Source organism: Colletotrichum chrysophilum (genome assembly GCF_026319265.1).
Source record: "Colletotrichum chrysophilum strain AFK26 chromosome Unknown scaffold_90, whole genome shotgun sequence".
Taxonomy (NCBI): Eukaryota; Fungi; Ascomycota; class Sordariomycetes; order Glomerellales; family Glomerellaceae; genus Colletotrichum; species Colletotrichum chrysophilum.
Genome location: NW_026517377.1, coordinates 64,444 through 87,853, shown reverse-complemented (window position 1 = coordinate 87,853; position 23,410 = coordinate 64,444). Strand labels below are relative to the sequence as shown.

At 58.0% G+C, this 23,410-nt stretch overlaps 6 protein-coding genes across 6 annotated transcripts; 3 read left to right on the top strand and 3 right to left on the bottom strand.

Moving 5' to 3' along the window:
* Positions 1 to 1,081: 1,081 nt before the first annotated feature.
* On the bottom strand, positions 1,082 to 2,841 carry COL26b_009398 (uncharacterized protein; the record flags this gene model as incomplete). Its single annotated transcript, XM_053182129.1, has 3 exons — positions 1,082 to 2,429; positions 2,482 to 2,582; positions 2,647 to 2,841. The coding sequence occupies 3 exons, from the start codon at positions 2,839 to 2,841 to the stop codon at positions 1,082 to 1,084; spliced, it is 1,644 nt and encodes a 547-aa protein (XP_053033920.1).
* Positions 2,842 to 7,468: 4,627 nt separating this feature from the next.
* On the top strand, positions 7,469 to 9,274 carry COL26b_009397 (uncharacterized protein; the record flags this gene model as incomplete). Its single annotated transcript, XM_053182128.1, has 2 exons — positions 7,469 to 8,041; positions 8,207 to 9,274. 2 exons carry the CDS (start codon positions 7,469 to 7,471, stop codon positions 9,272 to 9,274), a joined length of 1,641 nt encoding a protein of 546 aa, XP_053033919.1.
* A 1,201-nt stretch (positions 9,275 to 10,475) lies between these two features.
* Positions 10,476 to 12,335, top strand: COL26b_009396 (uncharacterized protein; the record flags this gene model as incomplete). The annotated part of the gene is made up of 1 exon (XM_053182127.1): positions 10,476 to 12,335. The coding sequence occupies one exon, from the start codon at positions 10,476 to 10,478 to the stop codon at positions 12,333 to 12,335; it is 1,860 nt and encodes a 619-aa protein (XP_053033918.1).
* A 515-nt stretch (positions 12,336 to 12,850) lies between these two features.
* On the bottom strand, positions 12,851 to 14,636 carry COL26b_009395 (uncharacterized protein; the record flags this gene model as incomplete). Its single annotated transcript, XM_053182126.1, has 3 exons — positions 12,851 to 13,846; positions 13,905 to 14,344; positions 14,405 to 14,636. 3 exons carry the CDS (start codon positions 14,634 to 14,636, stop codon positions 12,851 to 12,853), a joined length of 1,668 nt encoding a protein of 555 aa, XP_053033917.1.
* A 2,414-nt stretch (positions 14,637 to 17,050) lies between these two features.
* Positions 17,051 to 18,530, top strand: COL26b_009394 (uncharacterized protein; the record flags this gene model as incomplete). Its single annotated transcript, XM_053182125.1, has 3 exons — positions 17,051 to 17,123; positions 17,178 to 18,230; positions 18,289 to 18,530. 3 exons carry the CDS (start codon positions 17,051 to 17,053, stop codon positions 18,528 to 18,530), a joined length of 1,368 nt encoding a protein of 455 aa, XP_053033916.1.
* A 547-nt stretch (positions 18,531 to 19,077) lies between these two features.
* On the bottom strand, positions 19,078 to 21,129 carry COL26b_009393 (uncharacterized protein; the record flags this gene model as incomplete). The annotated part of the gene is made up of 1 exon (XM_053182124.1): positions 19,078 to 21,129. The coding sequence occupies one exon, from the start codon at positions 21,127 to 21,129 to the stop codon at positions 19,078 to 19,080; it is 2,052 nt and encodes a 683-aa protein (XP_053033915.1).
* Between the last annotated feature and the right edge of the window lie 2,281 nt (positions 21,130 to 23,410).

Sequence of the window (23,410 nt, the reverse complement as noted above, 5' to 3'; positions counted from 1 at the left end):
AGAACCGCCGCATTGACACCGTTATTGAGAGAAACAACGTCACCGTGCAGTTATATAACACCATAGAGATGGAGATTTCAGGAGTGGCTGAACAAGAAAAATCCAGTTGCCACGCAAGAGGTGAGGCTTAGCTATCTTCCAATGTATACATGTCCTGAGGCCATGAGCTCGCAACAGCGACTTCTTACACGTGGAAGAGCGTCTTTCATTCGTCACTGGCTTTGTCCTGGGGTTGATAGGGCACGTATTCATGGAGACCCCTCCAAGCAGGCGGAGCCAATACCGGAAAAGATGCCCCGGGTCTCCTGCCAATTTGGAAGTGCCAGTGGAGATGTCCAATCCCGCAAATTTCAAAACTGTCGATGACTCCACGATTTGGTCGTGGGCTTCCAAAAGCTGGCTGCCGTAATTTTATATGCACTTCTCAGGTCAATGCCAACACGGTCTCATACTTCTGCGCGCGCAAAACCCTTCTCAAGGTCGTCCATAGATGATGATCTCACGAGTGGGCTAACAGCTTACGTACCTTGGTATGTAGAAATAATGACGCCGACTTATTGCTGTTTGAAAGTGGTACAAATATAAACGCCCCTGGCGAGCTCCTTCAGGCACGCCCAAGCGCAATTGGGCAAGACTCTGCCGTCATGGACTTGAAAATAACACCAGATAGGATTGGTTCACTGCCCAGCCAAGAAGGCCCTGAGGTCTTGACGCAGCATCTCGATCTACATCCGTTGGTCGTCACTGTCTCCGTCCAGCATTTATTCCGACGGGTAATACCGCTTATATCTTGCCGTCTCGGGTTTTCTAAATACGGCAAAAAGGGGTCTCTTCTGGCTCGAGTCTGCTACACAGGGCTGTTCAGCTTCGCAGTTGCTGTTTTCATCAAATGTTTCTTGCGGGAGAAGCGAGAATTTGGACGTCATGTCGATGTTTTATAAGTGCGCCAGGAGATGTTACGCCCGCCTTATACAGAGCCCAACAGCTGGCAGCTGCCCTGTGTGGTCGAAGGGAACTTTCATCATGAATATCCACCCGCTTCCCGTCGCGACAACAACCACCACCACCACCGACACAGCCCTCACTTACTCAAAGCCCGCTCCCGGATGAAGAATGTCGACGCGAAAGCAAGCACCAAAAACGCCGTCATGGGCACCATGGCCCCCAACGTAGCCACCTGATAACTACCCCTCACCTCCCCCTGAACCCCCGGCTCCAGCTCGCGGATATAGTCCAGACTCTCCCTCACCCTCTCTTCGATCCTCCGCGCCTCCTCCCCGTCGCTCAGCCTGACCCTTAGTTGCGTCCTTAACACCTGCTGCAGCACCGCCGAGCACACGCTGATGCCGATGCTGCTGCCCAAACTCCGGAACAGATACGAACACGCCACCACGACCGCCGTGTCCTCCACCGACCCGTTCGACAGCAGCGCCACCAGCGTCGTCGTGATCCCCGCCCCGCCGCCGAGCGCCAGCACCGCCATCCCGCCCACAACCCCCGCCGTCGACCGTACCCACAGCGCCGCCACGACCGGCACCAGCGCCGCGCACATCAGCCCGAACGCCGCCACGGTTAGCTTGTAGTACCGCCCCGTCCGCTTCATAATCACGCCGCTGCCCACCGACGCAACCACCGAGAAGATCATCGCAGGCACCAAGAACGCGCCCGCCTGCGTCGCCGACGCGCCCTGCACGGCCTGGAAGAAGAGCGGCAGGAAGAAGATGCTCGCAATGTGCCCCGCCACGCCGAAGAAGTTGGTGAGGTACCCCGCGAACAGGCTGCGGTCGAAGATGATGTGCCCCGGCGCGAACGGGTGGCTCGCGACGCGCATCTCGACGAAGACGAACACGCCGAACAGCACGGGGGCGGCCGCCAGCCCCGCGAGCGTCACGCCGTTCGCCCACCCGCGGTTCGAGCCCGCATCGAGCCCGACCAGCAGCGCCACGACGGCAGCAACCAGACATCCCGCGCCGAGGAAATCGATGCGGCGCACCTTCTCGCGCCAGTGGTCGTGACTGGTCTGCGGCAGGTCGAGGACGAAATACACGGCCGCGAAGGCCGCGACGCACAGGGGGACCTGGCCGATGAAGGACCAGCGCCAGCCGACGGAGTCGGCGAGCAGGCCGCCGAGCGGGGCGCCGGTGGAGGTGCCGGCGGCGAAGATGATGTTGATGTAGCCCTGCCAGACGCCGCGGTCGCGCAGGGGCACGATGTCGGACATGAGGATGCTGACGACGCTGTTCATGCCGCCGCCGCCGATGCCGGCGACGGCGCGCGCGAGGCACAGCTGCGTGAAGGTACGCGCGAGGCCGCAGCCCAGCGAGCCGAGGGCGAAGACGGTGTACGCGAAGAGGAGGCACTCCTTGCGGCCGAAAATGTCTGAGAGCTTGCCGTAGAGGGGCTGGAAGGAGGTCAGGGTGATGAAGTAGCTGGGATGCGGTCAACAATAAACACCTTAGAGAGAGTGAGGGAAGTACGTACGCTGTCGCCAGCCAGCTCGTGTTGTTCAAGGCGTGTAGTTCACTGCCTATCTTGGCGTATGTGGCTACGGTGAGAAGCTGGTCCACGGCGCAGAGGTAGATCTGGGTATATCCCGGGTGAGCATGCGAGTCGCGCGGGAGACTGCGGGGCAGAAGTGAGACCTACGCCGATGCCGATGGCCGGGAGCAGGAGGTGCATCTTTTTGGCCATCTCGGGGTTGCCGTCCCGCTTGTCGTCGCGGCCGGCGCCGCCATTTTGAATGGCGCCGTTGCCGTTACCGTTGACGGGCCCCGGATCGGTGCTGCGCAGTAGAGGGGACGTCTCCGACGGGGCGGAGGCGCCGTTCGGTAAGCCGGTCATTGTAAGATGGGGCCGAAGTCAATTGATGCTGGAAAAAAAAATTGAAGACTACTTTTCTTCTTCTTCTTCCGCCTCCTCTGGTTTTCGACAAAAGCAACAATCGCCAATCTCCGCTCTTTTCAATTCTGCACCACTATCTCTCCGCTCCCCCCGTCGTCTCCTTACCAAAGATTGCTAATCCGGCTGCTGCATACGGTATCGCTCTCCCCTCGTCGGGGCCGCTCATCGGAGACTTGCCCGCGATAAGCCGGGGCCCGCCCCCTATCGGGTATGACGCCATGCATGCGATAACACACGTGCTTGCTGGCACCGCGGCTCAACGAGATATGGTGCCTCATCTCATCTCTCTCCCGGTCCGTCCACGCTGAGACTGGGAAAATCGGATGAAGCTTGTACGAGTATCAGATGCCGCGATAGCCTCAGTTATGGCGCTGATGCGGCCTGCAGAACTTTCTGCAGAACTCTGTACAACTAAACGGATAGCAAAAACTCTGTCCGCGGCAACCGGCAAACGAAGCTAACCACGAAAACCATGAACTGAGGGGCCGCGGCAGAGCAAAAGTGGGAGAATGCGACGGTCCAACGGCGCCGGAGATCAAAAATCACCTTGGTGTCCACTAGGACGCCCCCAAACTCCAAAGATCTCGGCCAGGCGCGGGCTTCGACCGAATCTCTCCGCAGCCCCTAGCATTCAATGATCAATCACCTCGTCAATCAATTGATCGGTCAGCGGGTAAGGCAGGCGACTGACATCGGGGCGGGTAAAAGAGACGGATGGAATGGGCGGATCGTAACTCATCTTAAAAATCCTGCCGGTGTGAAACAAACCGTCGCGTAGCTGCTCCATCGACACTTGCGAGGGGTCCAAAAGTCATTTCAATGTTAATTAATTTTCCGCGACGCGGGTGCCCGGAGGCGCGGGCTGCATGCTGCGATGCCACCCCTCGAGCGCGTTGGGATTCGAATCCTCGCGACAGACTTTGTCAACAAGGCCTTTGTTGGTTTGATGAATGGGCTGCGTCTTTTTTTCTTTTCTTTGCGTGCCAAGGTTGGAAGCGTTCGTCCCTTTCATCAAACGGCCGCTTGACCTAGTAGGACAAACCCCGTAACGGCACGATGCCGCGGTATTGCTTCTCGTCTGCGGTGCAACTCTCGCGAAGTCTGCAGTCTGGCGATGAAGAATATTCCGCCCTTATTCTGAACTCTCAGCATTGAATAGTGGCATCGGTGCAACGACGGTGCGTCTACCATCTCTCGTGTCGTCCCAACTTTGTGTACCTGGGCGGCGGGAACCGACCTTCCGTCGTCATCGAATTCAGGGGTGGGTGAATGCACAGGTCGCAGGGAAAGCACGGCGCCTTCGGTCTGATGTATCCACCAGAACGCGCCCGGGGCATGCTTGTGAGACTTGGACGACCGAGAAGTCAAATGGCTCAAACCCGTTCATGCAAACAGCGAGCCCCCTGCCGTGCTCAGCTTCGCCAGGCACACGTCTGATTTGCCCGGTTTGCGGCGCTGACTGATCTGTGAGGCCGTCCAGGTGCCGGTGCGCTTCTCAGGGGCGATCCGATGCTCATCAGACTTGGATTTCACCTCACTTTCCAAACGTATTCCTCGCTCAGGGGGTGAAGGGCAGGCTTCGGCAGGCGTCTGCTGCTGGGCTTAGCGAGCCGCAAGGCAAGGCACCGCCCCCCGTTTTTCTGATGCCGGACGGGGATTTGCCTGGCGGGGGGCTCGAGAAGTGAGATGCGACCCTCATCATCGACCCAGACATTCGTAGGGCTCCCGGTGTCTAGCAATCTGGTTGGCTTCCCTGGCGCAGATCGCTATTCGCCGCCGTGGCTGACTCAAATTGCTGGAACGGCGCGCGGCGACGGCGAGCGAGCGCAGACCAGCTGTCAATATCTGAGTCTAGAAGACGGCGAACCCTAGGCTGATGGATAGACAGATGCAAGTGCAGAAGAGGAGAGCAAGAGCTCAAAGGGTCGACGAATGAAGCGATTCCAACCCTAGCACGGCTCAGCCAAGACATCAGGCGGCTTTGGCTTCTGCCACGTCCCGCAGGCCGGAAGGCGGCCTCTGTGTTCAGCTGCAATGGTTCGCGGCGAGGTCCAAGTCTGCAACGGTCCATTCTTTGGTTACCGCATTCCAGCATGGAAAAGCTGCTGGGCCAGGCCATTTTGCGCATGCTGGCTGCAATCGGCCAGTGGCCGATAGGCGCACGCAGCAAACGGTAGTTTGGTGGTTCGGGCTGCATACTCGTGCCCACCAGGCCGCATTCTGTGGTAGTGCATCAGGGTAATCATCCGATAGAGCTTGCTCTGGTGCAAATGCAGACAGCAACCGAATCGAATACGACGTTGTTGTCAGTATCATACGCGGCGCGTCGGGCTAGAGACGCTGATGGCTGGCGCCCCCAAAATTGGCGTGCGGGCTGCAAACGACCATTGTCATCCAACGCCGGCCAGCCGACTTCAAGGCTCGGACGAGTAATTAGGCATCGGATTGTTTGCTCGACGATGCAGTTGGTGATGCTGGCGGTGGTAGCTGGCTGGCCGCGGCATGGCGTCATCTAGACCGCATTGTGGACTTGAGAGACTGAAGATGGTCATTTCGAACGGTTTACTCGTGACAAGTCGCATTCTTGACAATTGCGACATGCGATCCGTGGTGATTAAACGTAGGCCCGGCAAGGAAGACCCTTTTTTCTCTTCTCCTATTTAGCGGCAGGCGGTTTCAGCCTATCGAGAATCGAGATGGGAATGCTTGCTGGCAGCAGCCTGGGAACTTGGCACCCGCCGGTCTCTGCCAAGTATTGACGGACGGGAGGGGTGCGTAGAGAGATAGAGGGTGAGTGAGAGGCTGCCAGTGGCAGTCTGTCTGCTGTCTGTCCGTCTGCTGCTGCATCCATGTCTGTCAGTCAGCGTGTCTCTCTGTTTTTATTAGTGTCTTGAAGTTGACAGAGGCCGAAGCACGCAGGATTAAGATTGGAGATGAAAAGTGAATCATGGAGCGCAGAAGAGGGCGCGCCGTATTGGCTGCTTCGAGAGGGGATGGTGCGTTCAGGAATGGCTTGCATGAGTGAATAGCTTTCGGGGCTTGATGAGGTGTTGGAGGTGCTGGAAACGTGTTGCTGGATGTCCGTGGGATGCGATGCCCGGCTGGCTGTGCTGTCTGATGTTCATGGACGACGATGTGGCGTGGCGGGCGGTGGTGCTGTCAGTGGGTGGCTGATGTCAGTATCGGCACCCCGAATGGACAGCGCGATGTGAGAGTGTGCATTGAAAGTGCTGCACCAGCCCCGAACAGCCTCCCAGCCCCGCCTCGGCACCGGGGCCAGGAGCACCTGTTCCTGAGTTTCCGGCGTGCAGCTCTTTTCTCAATTGCAGGGCTGCCGATGGGAAAGTCTCAAGGTTGCAGACAGAAAGAGGCTGGCCTTGCTCTGCACCTGAGCCTGCACCTGGGAGGGGCCGGTTCCAATCTGACGGAGCCAATGGCGACGGGAATCCCGCCGCATCCTTACTGAGCTGGACAGGCACGCACTGCACGCTAAGAACAGCTCCAGTGCCAACATGGCCATAGCATCCAACACGTTGCAGACGTGCAAATGGTCCGAAATAGTGTAAAAAGGTACTTTAGTCTCTTCCATTAGCATCCATTTACACCCAGCTTTTACGCGCATTCAGATCATATCCTTGTCAATCCACCGTCCGAAAACCGAGGAAAGGAGACCACCGAAGAGAAAAAAAAAAGACAGTCAAATGTTCTGACCCAGACCCTCCTCCACCCATCCTTGAAGCAGGGTTGTCCGTGGCTGCCAGCATTAAACTTGTTACTTGAGGCCCGAATTACACGCCCCTCCACCCCCCTCCCCCGGCGTCCTCTGGTGTCATTGTTCTCATCCTCGCCCCCCTCTCTCCCACTCCCAGTCCCAAGTTCCAATCATCGACCTCCTGTTACTGCGAACGCCGTTCGAGTTTCTTTTCCTCTAGCATCTCCCCTCCTCCACATATCCTGCAGGCACTTGCTGCTGTCCTCGTCGCGCAATCCTCGTCATCTACTCCGTACTCCTTACTACTACACCTCACACCTCCTCCTCAAAACCCTTGATGCTGGTAACCTTCCAGCATCACCATGTTACGGCACTGAACGTCGTGCTCAACTCCGAACCGCCATCGCTCCAATAGCCTTCCGTCCTTCCTCCTTCGTCCCACGTTGTCGAGTCCCACCGGCCTGCCTGGGTCAATTTGGTTCCTTGATTCCCCCCTCCTGCTTGGTTCTCCTTCCCAGCCGATTGGGTAAGAATCTGGGAGACGCAGAGCAAAATCCGACGCCGCAGTCACAGCCAGAGAGGCCTAGAGAGAGGCGAGGCAAGGTAGCATAGGGGAAGGGGGAACGGAATCATCCCAATTATAGCCAAAGAGCCCCTCACAACATGCATATGGACTTCCTCCGTTCCTCCTCCAGGAAGGGGAGGTCTCGTTTCTCAAAAGCTTTACCCAACCCTCCACCTCCGCCGCCGGACCCCGTTCAACCTTCTTCTCCTTCTGTCGGTGACAGGGTCATAAAGAGACTTCCCTCGATACCTCGTGTCCCAGTACGATCCCCTCCGCCAAAGTCGCCCGCCATGTCCGACAAACCTTTGCCGCCGCCGCAACCCCTCAACCAGTCTCTTCCGCCTCTACCTCCCCTTCAGACGAAAGAGCTCCCCAAGATGCACATAGCCCGCCGCCCAGTCGCCGCAACGAAGCCTGTCGCCCCTCCCAAGCCCCAGCCAGAGGAACACTCGCCCACTGGATCTATCGGAAGTCTGCTGTCGGCGTACTCGAGGAGTTCAGGAGAGTCCCTCATGGCCAAGTCACCATCAACCCAGCGAGACTCGGCCCCGATGTTTCCCTCTGACCATGAGGGGACAACAAAAGAGGCAAAGGTCTTGACGCCCACCTCAGTGTCATCCGTCGACAATGAGGCTTCCTACTCCCGCCTCGGCGCACCAAACCTCACACACAACAAAGGCCTGCCGCCGTCTCCTGCCTATGCCCGCGAGCAGGGCCCTCCTCCTCCGGCAAAGGCAGCGGCTGGCGGTGGTGACAGCCCAACCAGCTTCACATCCACCTCGTCCCAGCAGCAAAGGCCTCTCTGGAGGAGGAGATCTGTAAAATCTGACCGCAATATAGAGGTACCCGATCTAAAACTGGCAGTAAGTCATGGGTCGACTGCTGCTTCTACACCAAACACCGCGCAACCATCGTCAACCGCGGCTCCTCCTCCCCCTGCGCAGCAGCAACCACAGCAACAGCAACAATTCCCCCCTCGCTCTACTTCCGGGCTCCCCGGCAGGAATATCCGGCCCATTCATCTCCAGAACCTGCCCTCCACGCAAGAACCGACAGAAGAAATGGGCCAGGAGGCGTCGCGACTGCGCGAGAAGGTCTCGCACGTCCGCGGGCAGAATCAGACTAACGGCGCGAACGTCGGAGCCTCACACAGCGATACCGCGCTCTCGCCCTCCCAGCGCCTGCCGACGCCCGACTACGAGAAGGAAGACGTCAAGGCGCCCGTCGTCGACACCGTCGTCTCGCCCATCTCCCCGGCCTCGTCCCCGGAGCCCGCCGCTGCCGAGCAGAATCAGCAGCCGCAGCAGCCCGTCCCGCGCAAGGCAGTCACAACGGACCGCAACAACGTCCATAATGCAAAAAGCCTCCCGCAGATGCGTGTCGACCCGCCCACAACCAACAGCGAGGCTCCCCCGACCATCACCAGAGACTTCGCCGTCAGTCCCATCAGCCCGGAGGCGCAACAGGGCCAGTTCCCTGCTCGCAACTCGTCCAATCAGCAGCAGCAGCAGCCACCCCAACAGCAGCAGAGGGGTCAATGGCTTCCTGCAGCTCGGGAGTATGCTGCGCAGGGTGGCGACATGCGCCGGGACCAGCGACCGGGCCAGGAACCCGTCGAGTACCGCGAGATAAAGGAGCAGCAAGACATGCCCGCCGACCCGCGCGCGTCCTTCTTCCCCATCACCACCCCGGAGCCGCCCAGCCCGTCCATCGTGTACAGCGCCCGCCCCATCAAGGATAGCATGTTCGACTGCTACGCCCGCCACCGCACCGTCGACCGCACCCGCAACCGCAACTACGCCCTCAGCTGCCAGACCTGCGGCAAGGCCGACACCGAGGACCGCTTCAAGTGCCAGTGGTGCTATGTGCGCATGTGCGCGTCGTGTCTGACCGTCTTCAACCGCAACGGCAGAGATCTCCGCCAGCTCCTCGCCCACCTCGAGAGCAACCCGCAGAGCAGCGGCGACGTTGACGGAGCCAACAACAGCAACGAGGCAGCCACATCGGAAGAGCACTTGACTGTGCAACAACAGCCTGCCGATGGACAGCAGTATCACCATCAGCAGCCGTACCACCCTCAGATGGTCGCAGCCTAAGAAATCACCAGCATCATTAATTCACTTCTTCTCCCCCCCCCTTTGGACTAGGGAATTTGGACGGCATTTGGTTGAAGACGGTTTGCATTACATGGACCCCCAGGAAACCAAAAAACTTCGTTTGTGGAAACTAGACAGAGATCGCATGGTTGATACCCTTTCTCCCCATGATTTGGGTGTTGTGTGTTGTGTATAGCGCGGGGAAGCCACACCTCCCACAACTCTTCTTTCATTTTCTCTTCTTCTCTTCCCGCCTTTTTTGTTCAAAGGAGGAAGATTCAACCACACAAGGTTTATTACTTGCTTGAAGCAGGCTCTGGGCATACGACGGAAAGCTTGATAACGAGACGAAAAGGATCGGGCACATGCGATGTTGGCCCTCTCTCCATGGTTTAGAGGCTCAAAATTTTAAACGAAATCAAAGTTCTGAAACAACCGTATCTGCAGCTCCCTTTTTCGCGCGTGAGATGTGTGCAACTTCAACGAGAGTCCAGCGGGCAGCATGAGCATGCCTTGCCTTGGGCCACCTGTCCGTCGCACGACGAAAATAGCTCTGAGACCTGCCGTACCTCCTCTGCGCGTCGCGAACGCTAACCCCCGACAAAACCTGCGTTGCGGATGGTTTTCCCACGGATGCGCCGGAAATTGCGCTCATCGTAAGGTGCCATACGAATAGGCGCCAGCATCCATCCCTCCGAACCCGAATGACGAACGGAAGAAGGCGTCGGTCGGGCCAGCCCGTTCCCCTCGTCCCCCCCGACTCGACGTCCCAACATGCAAAGGGAGGGAAGCAAGCCCACCCAGCCCGAGCGTCGGGAAGCTAATCAGGGGCGCATGCAAGCCGGCGGCTTGATTTTCGATAGACTCCAACTGTCTCGGAGCCACGTTACTGCGATACTACCTCTCCCACCAACACACGTCCGCGCGCCCAGGTACCCTGCCATCTGCCGTCCCCCGGGTCTCCACCCACAGACGTCGGCTTCTGGAGGTGGGTCGTCCGCACCCCCGTAGCAACCCCCACACCGCAAGTACCACCAACACCACCACGCCCCCTGAGATCAACATCAACACCACGGCCCGTTTTCCCCTTCAACCTCATCGCGAAAAATCGCATGCCAGAATCCAATTCTCGCCCTCACCCGGCGCACGAATCCGAGCCCGACGCCTCCACTGGTCACAGTCGAATGTGACCGCCACAAAAATGTCCTCCTCGCTGGCCCGCAGCCGTTCCCTCCGCAAACCAACAGACCTCTCCTCCTCCTCCACCGCTCCGCAGCGAAATGTCTCTCCAAGCCGCCTCCCCGCCCCGCGCCCGACGCGCCCGACCACCCGCAACGTCTCCTCCGGCAGCCTGAACGACACCGCAGCCGCCGCCGCACCTAAGAAGAAGCCCTCGGCACTGTCCTCGCTGCTCTCCCGCGGTTCCTCCACACGCCAGACCGCCGCCCGCAAAGATGCTTCGTCCTCCTCCACCACCGCACCGTCATCGCGGACGGCGAACGCTCCCACCCGGACCTCGTCAACCCGCGAGCCGACCGCAGGCCTGAACAGGCTCCGCAACCCCGCCGCGTCTTCAACGAGTAACCTCCCGGGAACAAGCGGCAGCGGCAGCACGCGACCAACAACATCGAGCGGCCTCGCCCAGAAGCGGACCACGCCGACGTCCTCCACGGGCCCAGGCTTAGGCCACACCCGCGCGCGGAGCGTGGCAACTCTCAACGGAAGCACGACTCTCCCTCCTCCGAACCAATCCTCCACGACGTCCAGGTCCACGGCGCCGAAACCCCGTCCGACGTCCCTCTACGGCGCCCCGTCAACCTCCACAACCTCTCTCGCCTCCTCCACAGCAGCCGCCAGACGCCCCGGCTCCGCAGCAGCACAAGACCCCGCCAGACCACCGCGCCCAGGCTCCGGCTCCTCGACCTCAACGACCTCAACCGCCACGGCCTCGACCACGAACCTCACCCACAAGCCCTCCGTCGCGAGCATCTCGACCCGAACCCGCGCCGGCTCGACCGCCTCGACCAAACCCCCCTCCAAACCACCGACTCGCCAACAAACCACTCCAACCTCCCCCCGGCACCCGAAACCTCCCGTCCGTCAACAGCAACAACAAACCTCCCAACCCGCCTCCCCGCGCTCCCCACGATCCCCCCCACGGAACAAACCCCTCCTCAAACCCGCCTTCACAACCCTCCAGCAGCACTACTCCCCCGCAAAGAACCTCGCCCCGAAGCCCCTCACAGCAACCTACCTCGCGCCCCCCTCCCCCTCCAAACTCCCCACAAATGTCGCCCTCTCCGCCGAAACATCCCGCCTCCAAACCGAGCTCCTCCAACTACACGTCCTCCACCGCGACCTCCCCACGACAACCTCCCAATGGCACGCCTCCGCCCGGTCCTACCTCGCCTCCCTCCACGCCGCCCTCGCTTCCTCCTCAAAGGACCTCGTGTCCCTCGAAGCCGACGCCGCAGAACGCCTCAACGTAGCCGCCCTCCACCGCTGGGCCACCCCCAGAAAAGGCCTCCTCGAGGAAAAGATCCAACGCCTCGACGCCCTCCTCACGTCCCTCTGGTCCCTCGACTCCCCCGGCGGCAAACACAACCGCCTCGTCCGCGCCTTCGAGCGCTGGGCCTCGTCCCTCTCCGACCTCGAAGCCGCGCGGGCGAGGGCAGACGGCCCCGACTCGGACCCCGCCGCCCTGCTCGACGCAAACCTCGAGGTCCGCTTCGGCGGCGGCCTCGACGCCCGCTGGAAGGAGGAGTGCGCCCTCCTCGTCCGCCGTCTCGAGGGCTGGGATCTGCAGCTGAAGGAGCTGGCGTACGACGGCGAAGAAGAAGAAGAAGCGGAGGACGTGGCGCAGACGTCCAGTCTGAAGAGGATGCTGGACGGCTGCGAGAGCTTGATCAAGGATATGGTCGGCGAGCTGGCCGTCATGGAGGAGATTGAGGCCGCTGCTGTGCAGAGGGAGACGGAGTGGATCAAGAAGATGAACAGGCAAGGGGATGACGGCGGCAAGAGAGATACCCCGAGGGCTGGTGCCGTTTGGAGAGTGATATGAGCCGGCACCGCTCCTCTTCGCAGTCACACAGATTGGCATGACCCCTTTATACAGCGAGCATACATGCGAAGCATTGATTTCAAAGTCTGGGTTCTCGATTGCGGTCCAAATGCGTGTTTTCTGTGTGCAAGCTGTCCATATCCCACCCCAGATTCATGAGGGGCATAGTCCATCCCACTCTAATCCCACCCTCAAATACCAATGCCATCTCGATTAACTGTACAAACATGTTCGTGTAAGCGAGACGTCGATCTCCACTCCCTGACTCTAAAGGGCGGCGAGCCGCGTCTCAAGCCAGCTCAGGTCGCCGTCCAAGGCGAACTTCCACCATGCAACCCCGGCAACGATGGCAGCCGTGCTCGTGGCCAGCATCCTGCGGACAAAAGTCAACCTGTCAGATTTCGTGAGGAGTATTAAAACATAAAAACAAAAGGAAAAACAAGCAAAAGCCTGATCATCGGCAGGCAGTCTTCTTCTCTTCATCTTTCAAGAACCGGGAAGGAGGTGAGAAAACCTTACGCCTTTCTCTTGCTGCCGAACAACCGGCTAAACAGACCGCCGATCCAGTCAACAAAGAGTACGCGGAAAAAGGCCGAAAGCCAGTTGCCCTTGCTATCGGCGACGCTGTGTATGGACGAGGGGGTTCCCGGGCGGTCGGTCGATGAGGCTCCTCCGCGCTTCTTAAGCTGCCCCTTGTGGCTTTCGTCTCGGGCAGTCGTCGAGGCTTTTCCATCTGAGTTGGAGGCAGCGGCGTTGCTGGACTCGGCTGCGTCGTCGGGGGGCTGCACATGGATGCTCGGACTGTCCGGCTGTGCGGGCTGCGTCTTCGGGGAGAGGTCTCTCGAATGCTTGCCGTTGGTGTTACCGTTGTAGTCGGGAGACTCTGATCTGCCAGGCTCGCCGCTCTTCTTTGGCTTCGACTTGGAGCCCTTCATAACGACTCCCTCGTCCTCGTCACTAGCGGGAGAATTGAAGACGTTAGGTGTTGGGCGGACTGCGGGGCTAGGGACGCGGACGGGACCTTCGGTCTCGCGGTTCGCCTCATCCAACCCAGGTGAGTCCTTGCCCTCCTCCTCGACGATCGAGCCTAAGGAAGCGAGAGATCTTTCCGACACCATTGAGCCCTGCTTCTTCCGAGGCAGCTCGAGCTTCTTGCCTACACCTGGACTAGAGGGGCCTGGCGAGATCACGGCCTCCTCGTATGGGTCGAGGCCTGCTTTTCTTGATCCGACAATGGGTGACATGGGAGTGCCGTGGAAGTACGTCTGGTCTTCGTTGCGGCCCGTTTCCACGTTTCGAACGGTGTTCAGAATCTCCTCGCGTTTTGACGGCAGTCTCTCTAGAGCCGGGTCGTTCAAGTCGTACTTGTCGACGTCATACTCAACAGTGCCGTGGTGCTCATACTCCTTCGTAGCATCCTCACTATCACTCGGTGGCTCGTACGGGCCGAGAGCTTCGTGGGCGAACAGAGGCGGAGGACCGTCGTCCGCCAGATCCTTGTCGTCAAAGTCCTACGCTGTGTTAGCCCTGAGGTCTTACGTCGCCTGCCATCTTGCCAGAAGTGCATACCTGATCAGCGTCCAGCATCTCTGCCGTATCAGCAACCTCCGCCGCGGTAGTAGCCACCTGCTCAATCGGAGTCGAAGAAAGACGCTTTCTCTCCTCATCCTTGATACGGGCAAGTGGTGTAAGGCGGGCCGTGTTGTCTTCGGCATCAAGCTTCTCGGCAGTGTCGGCGACCTCTGCAGCGGTCTCTGCAACCTTTCCAATCGGGGTCGACAAAAGTCGCTGCCGTTCCTCGTCCTTCAGGTGGTCGATCATCTTAGGCTTCGGCTCAAGCTGAGCAGTCGAGTGGGTAGCGGCAATAGTTGAGGCATCCATCTTGGTAGAATTTGAGTCCGTCTGGTGGTTCTGTTGCTCGCCGTTGGTTTTTACACCGTTCATCTCTGTGAACTCTTGAGAAGCCGGGGCCGTCAGGACGTTGTTCTGGTTGCCAGAGTCGTCGGTCACTGCAGGGTCACGTCATGTTAGGCGAGATGCGGATGGGATCGGAGCTAGAGAGACCTTACCTGTAGTAGCGCTTTGGTTGAGAACCCACCAGTCACCAAGGCCAACACGAAACTTGTACTGGATCTGCGAACTTGGCGGTACCTCGACGGATTTGAAGAATGTATGCTCTCCTCCCTCGTCGGTGGTGAACTGCATCTCAAGAGGCTGCCATTGCGGATCGGAGAAGGAGCCCGCAACAAATATGGGCGGCTGGGTGCCCGGCTGGCGGTAGGAGATGGTGACGGAAACCATTTTTTGATGCTGGTTTCCGCGGCAAGGTATGCGAAGGTTCGAAGTGTGGAAGAAGGCCGATATCACTCCGCCAACTCGATCATTCGAGCAGTTTCCGGGCAGGCGGGTATTTTGGGTTTGGGGGCTGCTGCCTTCTACAACACTCCAGAGTCAGTTCAGATAAGGGCACTTTTCTTGCTTCGGGAGAGGGAAAAACTCGTCAAGAGATGCAGAGATAGAGACCGTCCCCCTGGAGCCCACGGTGAAGGTGGCGGGTTGTGGATTGGGTTGGGCGTGGGTAGAAACGCTGACGAATGCGGCTGTCTCTGGGTGATACCTTACGATGCTAGCCGTGAGGAGCGAGAAGGCGTTGGATTGCCTTCGTGGGAAAAAGCAAAAAGGCAAGGAAGCGAAAACAAGGCCAATTCTTTGTGAGGAATTCAAAGTGGAGTCTTCGTGTCTGAGTGTTTCACGCAACGAAGAGGGATCGGGGGTTACGTGTTTGTGCGAGTGAAACAGCTTTGAGGGAACGAGCTGACCTAGGGGCAGAAGACGAGGGCAGAATGATGAACTTACCCGTGGGACAGGAGAGATACGACGTACGGACCGGAAGAGCAAATGCCACCTTGATCAGCCAAGGCGAGGGGAGCTCAGATAGCAGGGAGATCAGAAGCCGGAAGATTGGTGTCTGACGTTGGGAGGTGCAGCAGCTTAGAACAGGGAAGCTGTGGCACAGGAGGGGTCCATTGCATGATTATGCCATGGGTGCTCTGTCCAACGTGTGTTGGGGAAGGGGAAGACTTGAGTAAGGCAAGAGGGGGAATACGGGAAGAGAGGTTGGGAAGGTGTGGCTGGCAGAAACCAGCACTCGCTCCAACCTAGCAGTCTGGCTCAGCTAAGGGTAGTAACGAGGCGAGATGGGATGGTCCAGTGAATTGCAGATTGAGAAACAATACCCAGGCGTACATAAAGAGAAACTGGACCTATTGCTTGTTGTGGCGGCCATCAAACTGCCTCCTCATACGAGCTTGATGGCCCATGACTGCCGCGAAACCTGGGACAGGCAAAGAATGACGCTGAGGTATGGGACGAGATTGTCAACGACCTCCCTTCGCCGCTCCAATTCTGTTGACGCCGGCCACCCGGACAGCTGCAACTGCAACTACATCTGCACAAAAAAGGATCAGAAGCTCCCCCCTCCAATAATGGAGCTACTAAACAGCAGCCAGTAGCGGGCTATCAGCAATGGAACAGGCAAATCCTACCCGTTCACTGCCTCCGTCGGCATGCTTTTTGCGTCACCATCCCTGGACATGTCCCGAGCTGGGGAGTTGCGGGAACATGCCCATTGGCTGTGGCTGTCCATGTTTCCAAGGTACTGGGGACTTTCCCGCAATGCACGAGCCAGGCTTTGCCCCACCGACTCGCGGGTCCCAATGGAAAGGCCCAGACCGGGACAAACGCCCCAGACACCGAGACCTCCAGAAGCGCCCCCCGGGGAAGCTATCAGCCACCTCCATCATGCCAGAGCATCGTGTGGAATGGGCAATGTCGGCATGAAAATCCCATCTAAATAACCGCCTAAGAAAAGAGAGCAAAAACAAGCTGTTCGTCTGCTTAGCCGGATTCGCTGCTGCGTTTCCTAGCTACAAGCCACCGGTGCTCAGCCACTGCAGCTCTGCCAGCCAAATCGCATTGCAGCCATCACGAAGGCTGAAAATCAAGCAACGCCTCGACTTTGCCAGCACATCGCAGTTTTCAAAAGGCCCTAGGCAAAGAACTCTCAATGGAAGGAACCGGGTGGTTTCAGACGCAATCGAGCTCACCATCATAGCAATCTTCACAAGCTCTCTAGGTCTCGGCCGGACGACCCTTGTCCTGGTTGCCAGCCATCCCGCGTCCAAAGAGTTTGAGCTGCCCACAGCCCGTTCGGCTCTTCTGTCCCATTTAATGCGCTGCTCTGGTTCTTATCGTCCAGTGGCATTGACAATCTGTCTGACCGAGTGCTCAAGCAGTCTTGAAGCGAAGCTCCTAGCTTGATCGTCGCAAGGCGGGGCTTCTTTCCCCAAGCCGGCAATGGCAGCCAACAGCCCGGAGAGGCTGGGATCACCCCCGGACGCCTGCACAATTCTGCCAAAGGCGGTCAATCTCCTGGCCAATGACATACCCCACCGATAAGCTCGCCTTATCTGAGATGGATCCTTTGACGTGCTGCCGTCCAGCTGGTGCGGCAGGCTTCCAGAAAAATCCATCTCGCGAGAAAAAAAAAAGAAGAGCAACATCGTCGCATGAAGTTTGACGTGGCATAGCCAGACACCGAAGCGGGGACATCCAGTTTCGAGCTGCCACGAACATTCTAATCTCTTCGTTCAAACATCTACCACACAGTAGCCCGTAACCGCATCTCTACCGCTGCCCGTCGTCTTCTTGTCAACATGTCTGCCCCTCCTCACTTGATCCACATCAAGCGGAAGCGGGGCGACGAAGATGCGCCGGTTACCTACCTCCGTACGTTGCCTCCTTTGTCTGATGTGTTGAAGCGCGCAGACTGACAAGCGACAGAGCTTGAGTCAGCGAAACGACACCAAAGTGGCAGCAGCTGGGTCTACCGACGACGCATAGCACCAGCAAAGTCGAGTTCAAGATCCGGCGCAGGCTCTCTACACCACTCCCCGACCAAGCCTGTGATCCAGACCTCCAAGCCCGGCGACGAGCTCCCGCACTCGAGCCGCTCTCCCGCAAAGCCCGTCGCTCAGCCTGCGCCCGATAATGCTGCTGCGACCGATAACCCCCCCGCCACCGAGGCACCGGTCCCGGCCCCGGCCACCTCCTCCGCTGCTCAGCGACCAGCGAACCCCGCGGCCGAGCCCAGACGATTCCACATGTCCCGTTCGGCAATGAGCTCCCCGACAAGTAGCACGATCCTCAAAGCCGGCGGCGTCACCAAGCGCGGCCGCTACGGAACAGCAGTCTTCGTCGAGCGAGGCAAGAAGAAGGCATCAAAAAGGCTCTCCGTGGCCCTCGACGCCAAACACGCCGCCGCTATCTCTACTCCGGAGGTCGAAATGGGCGACGACGCCAAGCCGGCGCCCAAGAAACCCCAGACCAAACGCCCTTCTGCCCCTCGTCCCGATGTCGAGTCCCAGCGCAAACCCCTGCCCAGCGTCGCGCCCACCCAGGACATGAGTAAGATCGCCGCCGACATGGACCAGTGGGTGCTCCACGAGATCGGACTGAACCTCAAGTCGATGGAGCTACAAAATCCAGCCCCTCCTGCGGCTCCTGCTGCTCCTGCTGCTACAGCCTCCTCGCCATCGCGGTTCAAGCCCAAGGCCCCCGTCAAGCGCTTCGCCGAACGGCACCCCGAGCTGGCAAAAGAGCTCGACGGCGGGAAAGACCGTGACGAGTCCATGACGGACGCCAGCGAGGCCGAAGACGACGATGATGACTACGTCATTGAAGTGTATGAGCTCGCGCCGTCCAAGCCCTTATTGGCGAACATCCCGCCCGAGGAGATTGGCGTGCTGCGGTTCGATACCAAGGAAGATATGGAGCTGTTTTACGGGAATGAAGAGGAGGACGACTCGGACTACGACGATGACGAGGATGAGAACGGTAAGGATTATATACTTGAACATCAGGAGAGGGACTTTGTGCTGACTTTGTATAACAGCGGAAAACCACTACACTGCAGACTACCCCGAGGACGAGGTCGACTCGGAGGATGAGTACGATCGCCACGCCTATCTCTTCCGTAATGCCAATGCGTCGGACGACGAGGAGTTTGACCTGCGCGAGCAAGAGGAGGACGAAGACGAAGACATGTACGTCATGGAGGGTGACAACAGGCGCGACGAGGACGATGTCTTCCAGGAGAAGATCCGGAGGTACATCCGCCAGCACGGCTCGGACTAAATATAGACTCGTTGTCTTGCTTCTTCCGCAGCATACCAGCAGCGATGAGACGGTTCAAACATCAACAGCATTAGGGGCATGGTTTGTGTGGACATTTTATATGTTCAAATTGAAATAGCCCCAGATTCCAATCATAGATACAAATGGCATGCGCATGCATGCTCCACAGTCTGTATCTATTCCAAAAAAAAAATAGGAACCAAAAAAGAGATCCTGCACTCTTTAACCGTCCTAAGCCCAAAATTTCCCGACCCATCCCAAACACCATAAAAAGAAAATGTGTGCGTTCATGACTAACAGCACGGAAAGATAGGAAAAGAAGGACGCCTATCCAATGTGAGACGCCGTCTTCGAGACACTCTCGCACGCTGGTGCGAGGTGGTTTGAATGGGTCGATGCATCCCAATCTAATAATGAAGTGACGTGTCGCTTTGACTCCAAGGGATGAGTATATACTGATAACAGAGGAAATGTGTGAGATAGGGGGGAGCACCGGAACTTCATTCTCCTTCACATTCTAGGCGCAGAATAGACTGTAGCGGCATCCTCACATAACTGTGCAGGATCCGACGGTCCGGCCCCGGCGACGACCACCGTTGCCGCCGTCTTCCTCGTCGGCATGGAGCATCTGGGCTTCCCGGGCACGGCGTCTGCGACGGCGATGTCCGGCGCCAGTGGTGCCAGCCTCCTCGGTAGCCTGCATATATTCGCCCCAGCGGCGCTCGAGGCGGTTGGCCGCGGCGAGGTCTCCCCGGACCACGCGCTTCATGTGCTCATCAACGGTCATCTGGAACTTGTAGAAGCATTTGAGGCTGATTGCCTCGCCGGAGTAAGCATGTTTGCCGGGTTCTGACGTAGAAGGCTTTGACTGAGCGTTGCGGAAGAGAACCTCGCGAATGCCAGTCCAGGTGACATTCTGACAGTCGTAAACCACCATGTGAAGGCCGACCTTGGGCTTCGGCTTCTTCGCGGTGCATTGGGAGCGATTGTTGACCATGTAAGCCGCTTCAGCGAGAACGAGATCACTGATCCGGGTGTTGTCCAGGTCAATGCTCCTCAGGTTGGTGCAGTTCTTTACGATGGGCAGTACGCCGCTGTCGCCGAGGTTCTCGCAATAGCTGATCGAGAGATGCTCCAGCCACGGTGCACACGGCGCCTTGGCCAAATGCTCCGAAAGAAGGCTGTTGGTAAGATCTGAAAGATCTTCCATTTCGAGGTGGGTGAGGCGCGGGGTCGATGCGAAGATGGACTCGAGTGCTGCGTCGGTCAAGGCGGTGCAACCGGATAGTCGCAGGGCTTGTAGATCCGGAATGTTGTATCCCAATGCCTTCACTCCCTGGTTTGTGAGACGACCGCATCTACTGAGGTCCAGGTGACGCCATTTCCTCGGGGGTACGACTGGTCGATCCGTAAGAATATCGATTTCGGGATCTTCTCCGTGAATCATGATCTTGAGTGCCCGGTCATTGAGCTCTGCGCAGCCATTCAACACCAGCCGCTCCAGGCTGTTGGTATTGTAGAGTGTTTCGGCCACCTCCAAGTTGTCGAAGCCTCGAACTTCCCCAGCCCTCAGGTCCTTCAACTTTGGGCAACCTTCCAATACGGTCTTAATTCCCCGGGCATCCATGTGCACACACCATGATACGTTGAACATCTCGAGCTGCGGGCATGACTCGGCGATGATTTTGCAGGACATGTTGGTGACTGCAGTCAAACCCGTCAAATTAAGATTTGCAAGCTTGTCGTTTGTCCTCAACAAGCTGTGGAGGGTGTTTCGTTGGAAATTCCGGCATCCCTCGAGAGTGGCATTGACAAGGTTCTTACAAGCCTTGACAACCACCTCGGCACGCTTGTAGTGCTCAACCTGCACGCAGCCTCTCAAGTTGAGGTCTTTAATGAAAGGTCCCGCGGCGACAATAATTCTTGCCAAAGACTCGGCCGGTATCGTCTGGTAAAATTCGGTTGCGTCGAAGCAAGTCCAAAGCTGCCCGTCGAAGCAGATCTTGTAGAACATCTTGCTTACACGAGAGGTCCTCACCAACTCCTTTGGCGAGAGGTAAGAAAATATTTGAACACGCATTTCGTGGGGCATGTTCTCCCAAAAGTCAAAGTCCCGTTTGGGAACCGCCGGATTCGCGACTTGCATCTTGCTCGTCGTCCGCAGGTCGCTGGGAAGGCCGATCGACTGGGGACCGGGAGACTGCGCTGTAGAAATGGCATTGTCGACCCTCCGAACAGCAAGGCGGCCGTCGATACCTTCGAATTGGATGATCTCGCTGGACGGCGTCGGCGGAACAGAACTCGAGGCGCTGGCGTATCCGGATGCTGTTGCTCCTGCGGGGAAGTAAGAGTCGCCCCCAAAAGAGCTTCCGGCTGTTGATGGTCCTGCCAAGCTAACGCAGGAGATGCTCGCTCGCCCTCGCTGAGGGTTACTCTGTGATCTGGCACGGCCATTTCGAGGAAGTGATGGTGAGGAAGACATTCTCTGAATGCCACAGAGCACTCGGTGCCGGTTCCTGCCCTTGTTCGTTGGCTCTGAGAGGCCGGGGCCCTGCTCGTCGACAACCTCCATTGGAGTTGACCCCAAGGTATCGGCCATGGTTGAGAGGCGCAATAGAGTTGTCGGGCGGGAATACATGGAAAAGAAAAAAGTTGGGTCAACAGAAAAAGACCCAAGACTGCGGTGTCTAACTGCAGCAACAAAGCCTAATTTTCAAAACGTTTCTCGAGTCGGCAATCACAATGCGTCGTCTCGTATCCTCCGTGCTTCCCCGGCGGTTGTGTGGCGCGCGGGGCAGTTGAGTAGCAGGAAGTGTACTGGGAATTGGAGCTCGGAGGTCCACTTCGACCCTTGAGGGCAGAGCGCTCGGAACAGCCGGTGGACGGTCTTATTTCATAGTCGGTGTGTCGGAGCAGATCTGAGAAACTGGATGAAGCAGCTCGACAGACGGATCGGTCTCTAGAAAAGAAAATGAGACATGCGAGCGCGAAGAACCGGAAAAGGCTGTGGTCTTGAGGCGCTGGAGGAGGGGTGGGTGAGGCCAGGGGACTTGGATGGGGATCTGCTATCAGGACGGGTGAGAGCCGGCTATCGATAATGGAGGTCAGCAGATAGCGGGGTGTGGAGCTTTTACTATGCAGCAGAAGGCTGGAGGAAGGGTACCTACGGGATGGGGCGGAGCACATGGCACACCGAAGCTCAAGATATCATGGCCTCTGGTTCTTGCAAAGAGGTCACACGAGCACCAGGCTGGGGATGTTGTGGTGTGTAAAGTGGGAAGTTGAGATAGGAAGAAGATTTTCCTCGGAGGATGGGAAAATATGGGAAACACACGAAGGGGAGGGTCGAAGAGAAAAAGAACACGAAGAGAAGAAACAGCAGAGTGGAAACAACGCAAACCACTCCCAAGACGGCCGACTTGCTGCCTCGCCTACCTAGCATAGCATACGTACATCCTGCGTACATACACCACCCACCATACACCACGCCGCAGGGTAAGGGGAGGTGAAGCTTAAAACGCGCTCAGAACGGATGCACAAAACGGCCTTCCCACCCCCTTCCAGTCTGCGAAACAGGGTCCCTCCTTATCGATGGGCATCGATGGATCCCGGCTCGCCTTACACCCACCACTCACAGCTGCCAAATGCCCTTGGTGCGTCTTCTAGTTGACGGATCATTGGATCTGGTGGGTGGCCACTGGCCAGACGGAAAGGCCCTCGGTTTCTCGGCTGGTCTTGGGCAAGCCATGGACCATAAATCCCGCCGCAAAGAGCCCAAGACGACCGGTCTCTACCTGCCTGTTTGGCCCTCTTGGCAGTACAGACTTTGAAGGCTGGCCAGGGGTACAGATCGAATAAAAGAACATGGCAGCAGAAGCCCTTGATCAACATGCAAAACGACCTGTTGCAGACTGGCTACCAAGTAGTAGGCTGCATCAAGAAGCACACCACAGGCAAGACATTTGGGAGCTCGACACAACCACAGATTCAGCGGCGTCCAGTGGCCAAGCGGGAACAAACACCCACCACATCGCTGCTGTGTGGCCCGTGGCCGGGCGAAAGAGCGGGCAGGTGGGGGAGGGACGTCGCTGTGGAGGGGGGGAGCGAGGGGCCCGCCCGGAGCGCTGTCCAGAGACTTCCCTCATGCGCCAATCACGACCAGCAGTGGCATGAATAAGTGGAACCGGGGTGATCCTGACCCCACCAAGCAGGACCAGTCAGGTCTCTGCTGACTGACACCACAACGCCAACGCCGACCGAGAACATGACATGAGCAGCAGGTCCAATTCGTGCACTTACCCAACCAAAGTCACTGTCGTTTCTCTGTGGCACCATCAGCAGCCTTCATCCCGCCATCTGGGCAGTCAACTGATGCCATGTCGGTGCCGAAAGATAGAAGGCAAGAATGAGAAAGAAGATCAAGTCAAGCTTTCACTGCTGTCGACATTCCAGATGTTACCATACCTACCACCTGGCGTGGGGGATCACTCGACGAACAGCTTTGCACATGCGGGATACACATAGTCCAAAGCTTTCGGTACATTAGAAGTCGGTGTACCTACGGCCTGCAGAGCAGCACCTACTGCAGACAGATCCTCACCGCAGGGTCCTCCGAGTGTCTGGCCGCGGTAAGCAGGGACCTGAGCCTGCGAGCCTCCAAGACCAACAAATCCACTACGCTCAACACCTATCCGTCTCCTTCAACCCGCTAGCGCCACGGGCTGGACCCTTGGATTTCTGCTGCGTCCGCTCTTGGGCTGATTCGCAGCCCGGAATTCCTCCCGTTTCTGGAGGGCCCCTCCAACATTCACCAAACTCGTTCCAGCCGCCGGTGCGTCTTTCCGTCTCGCTGCACGGCCGTGGCGTGAAGTCGCCTCTCA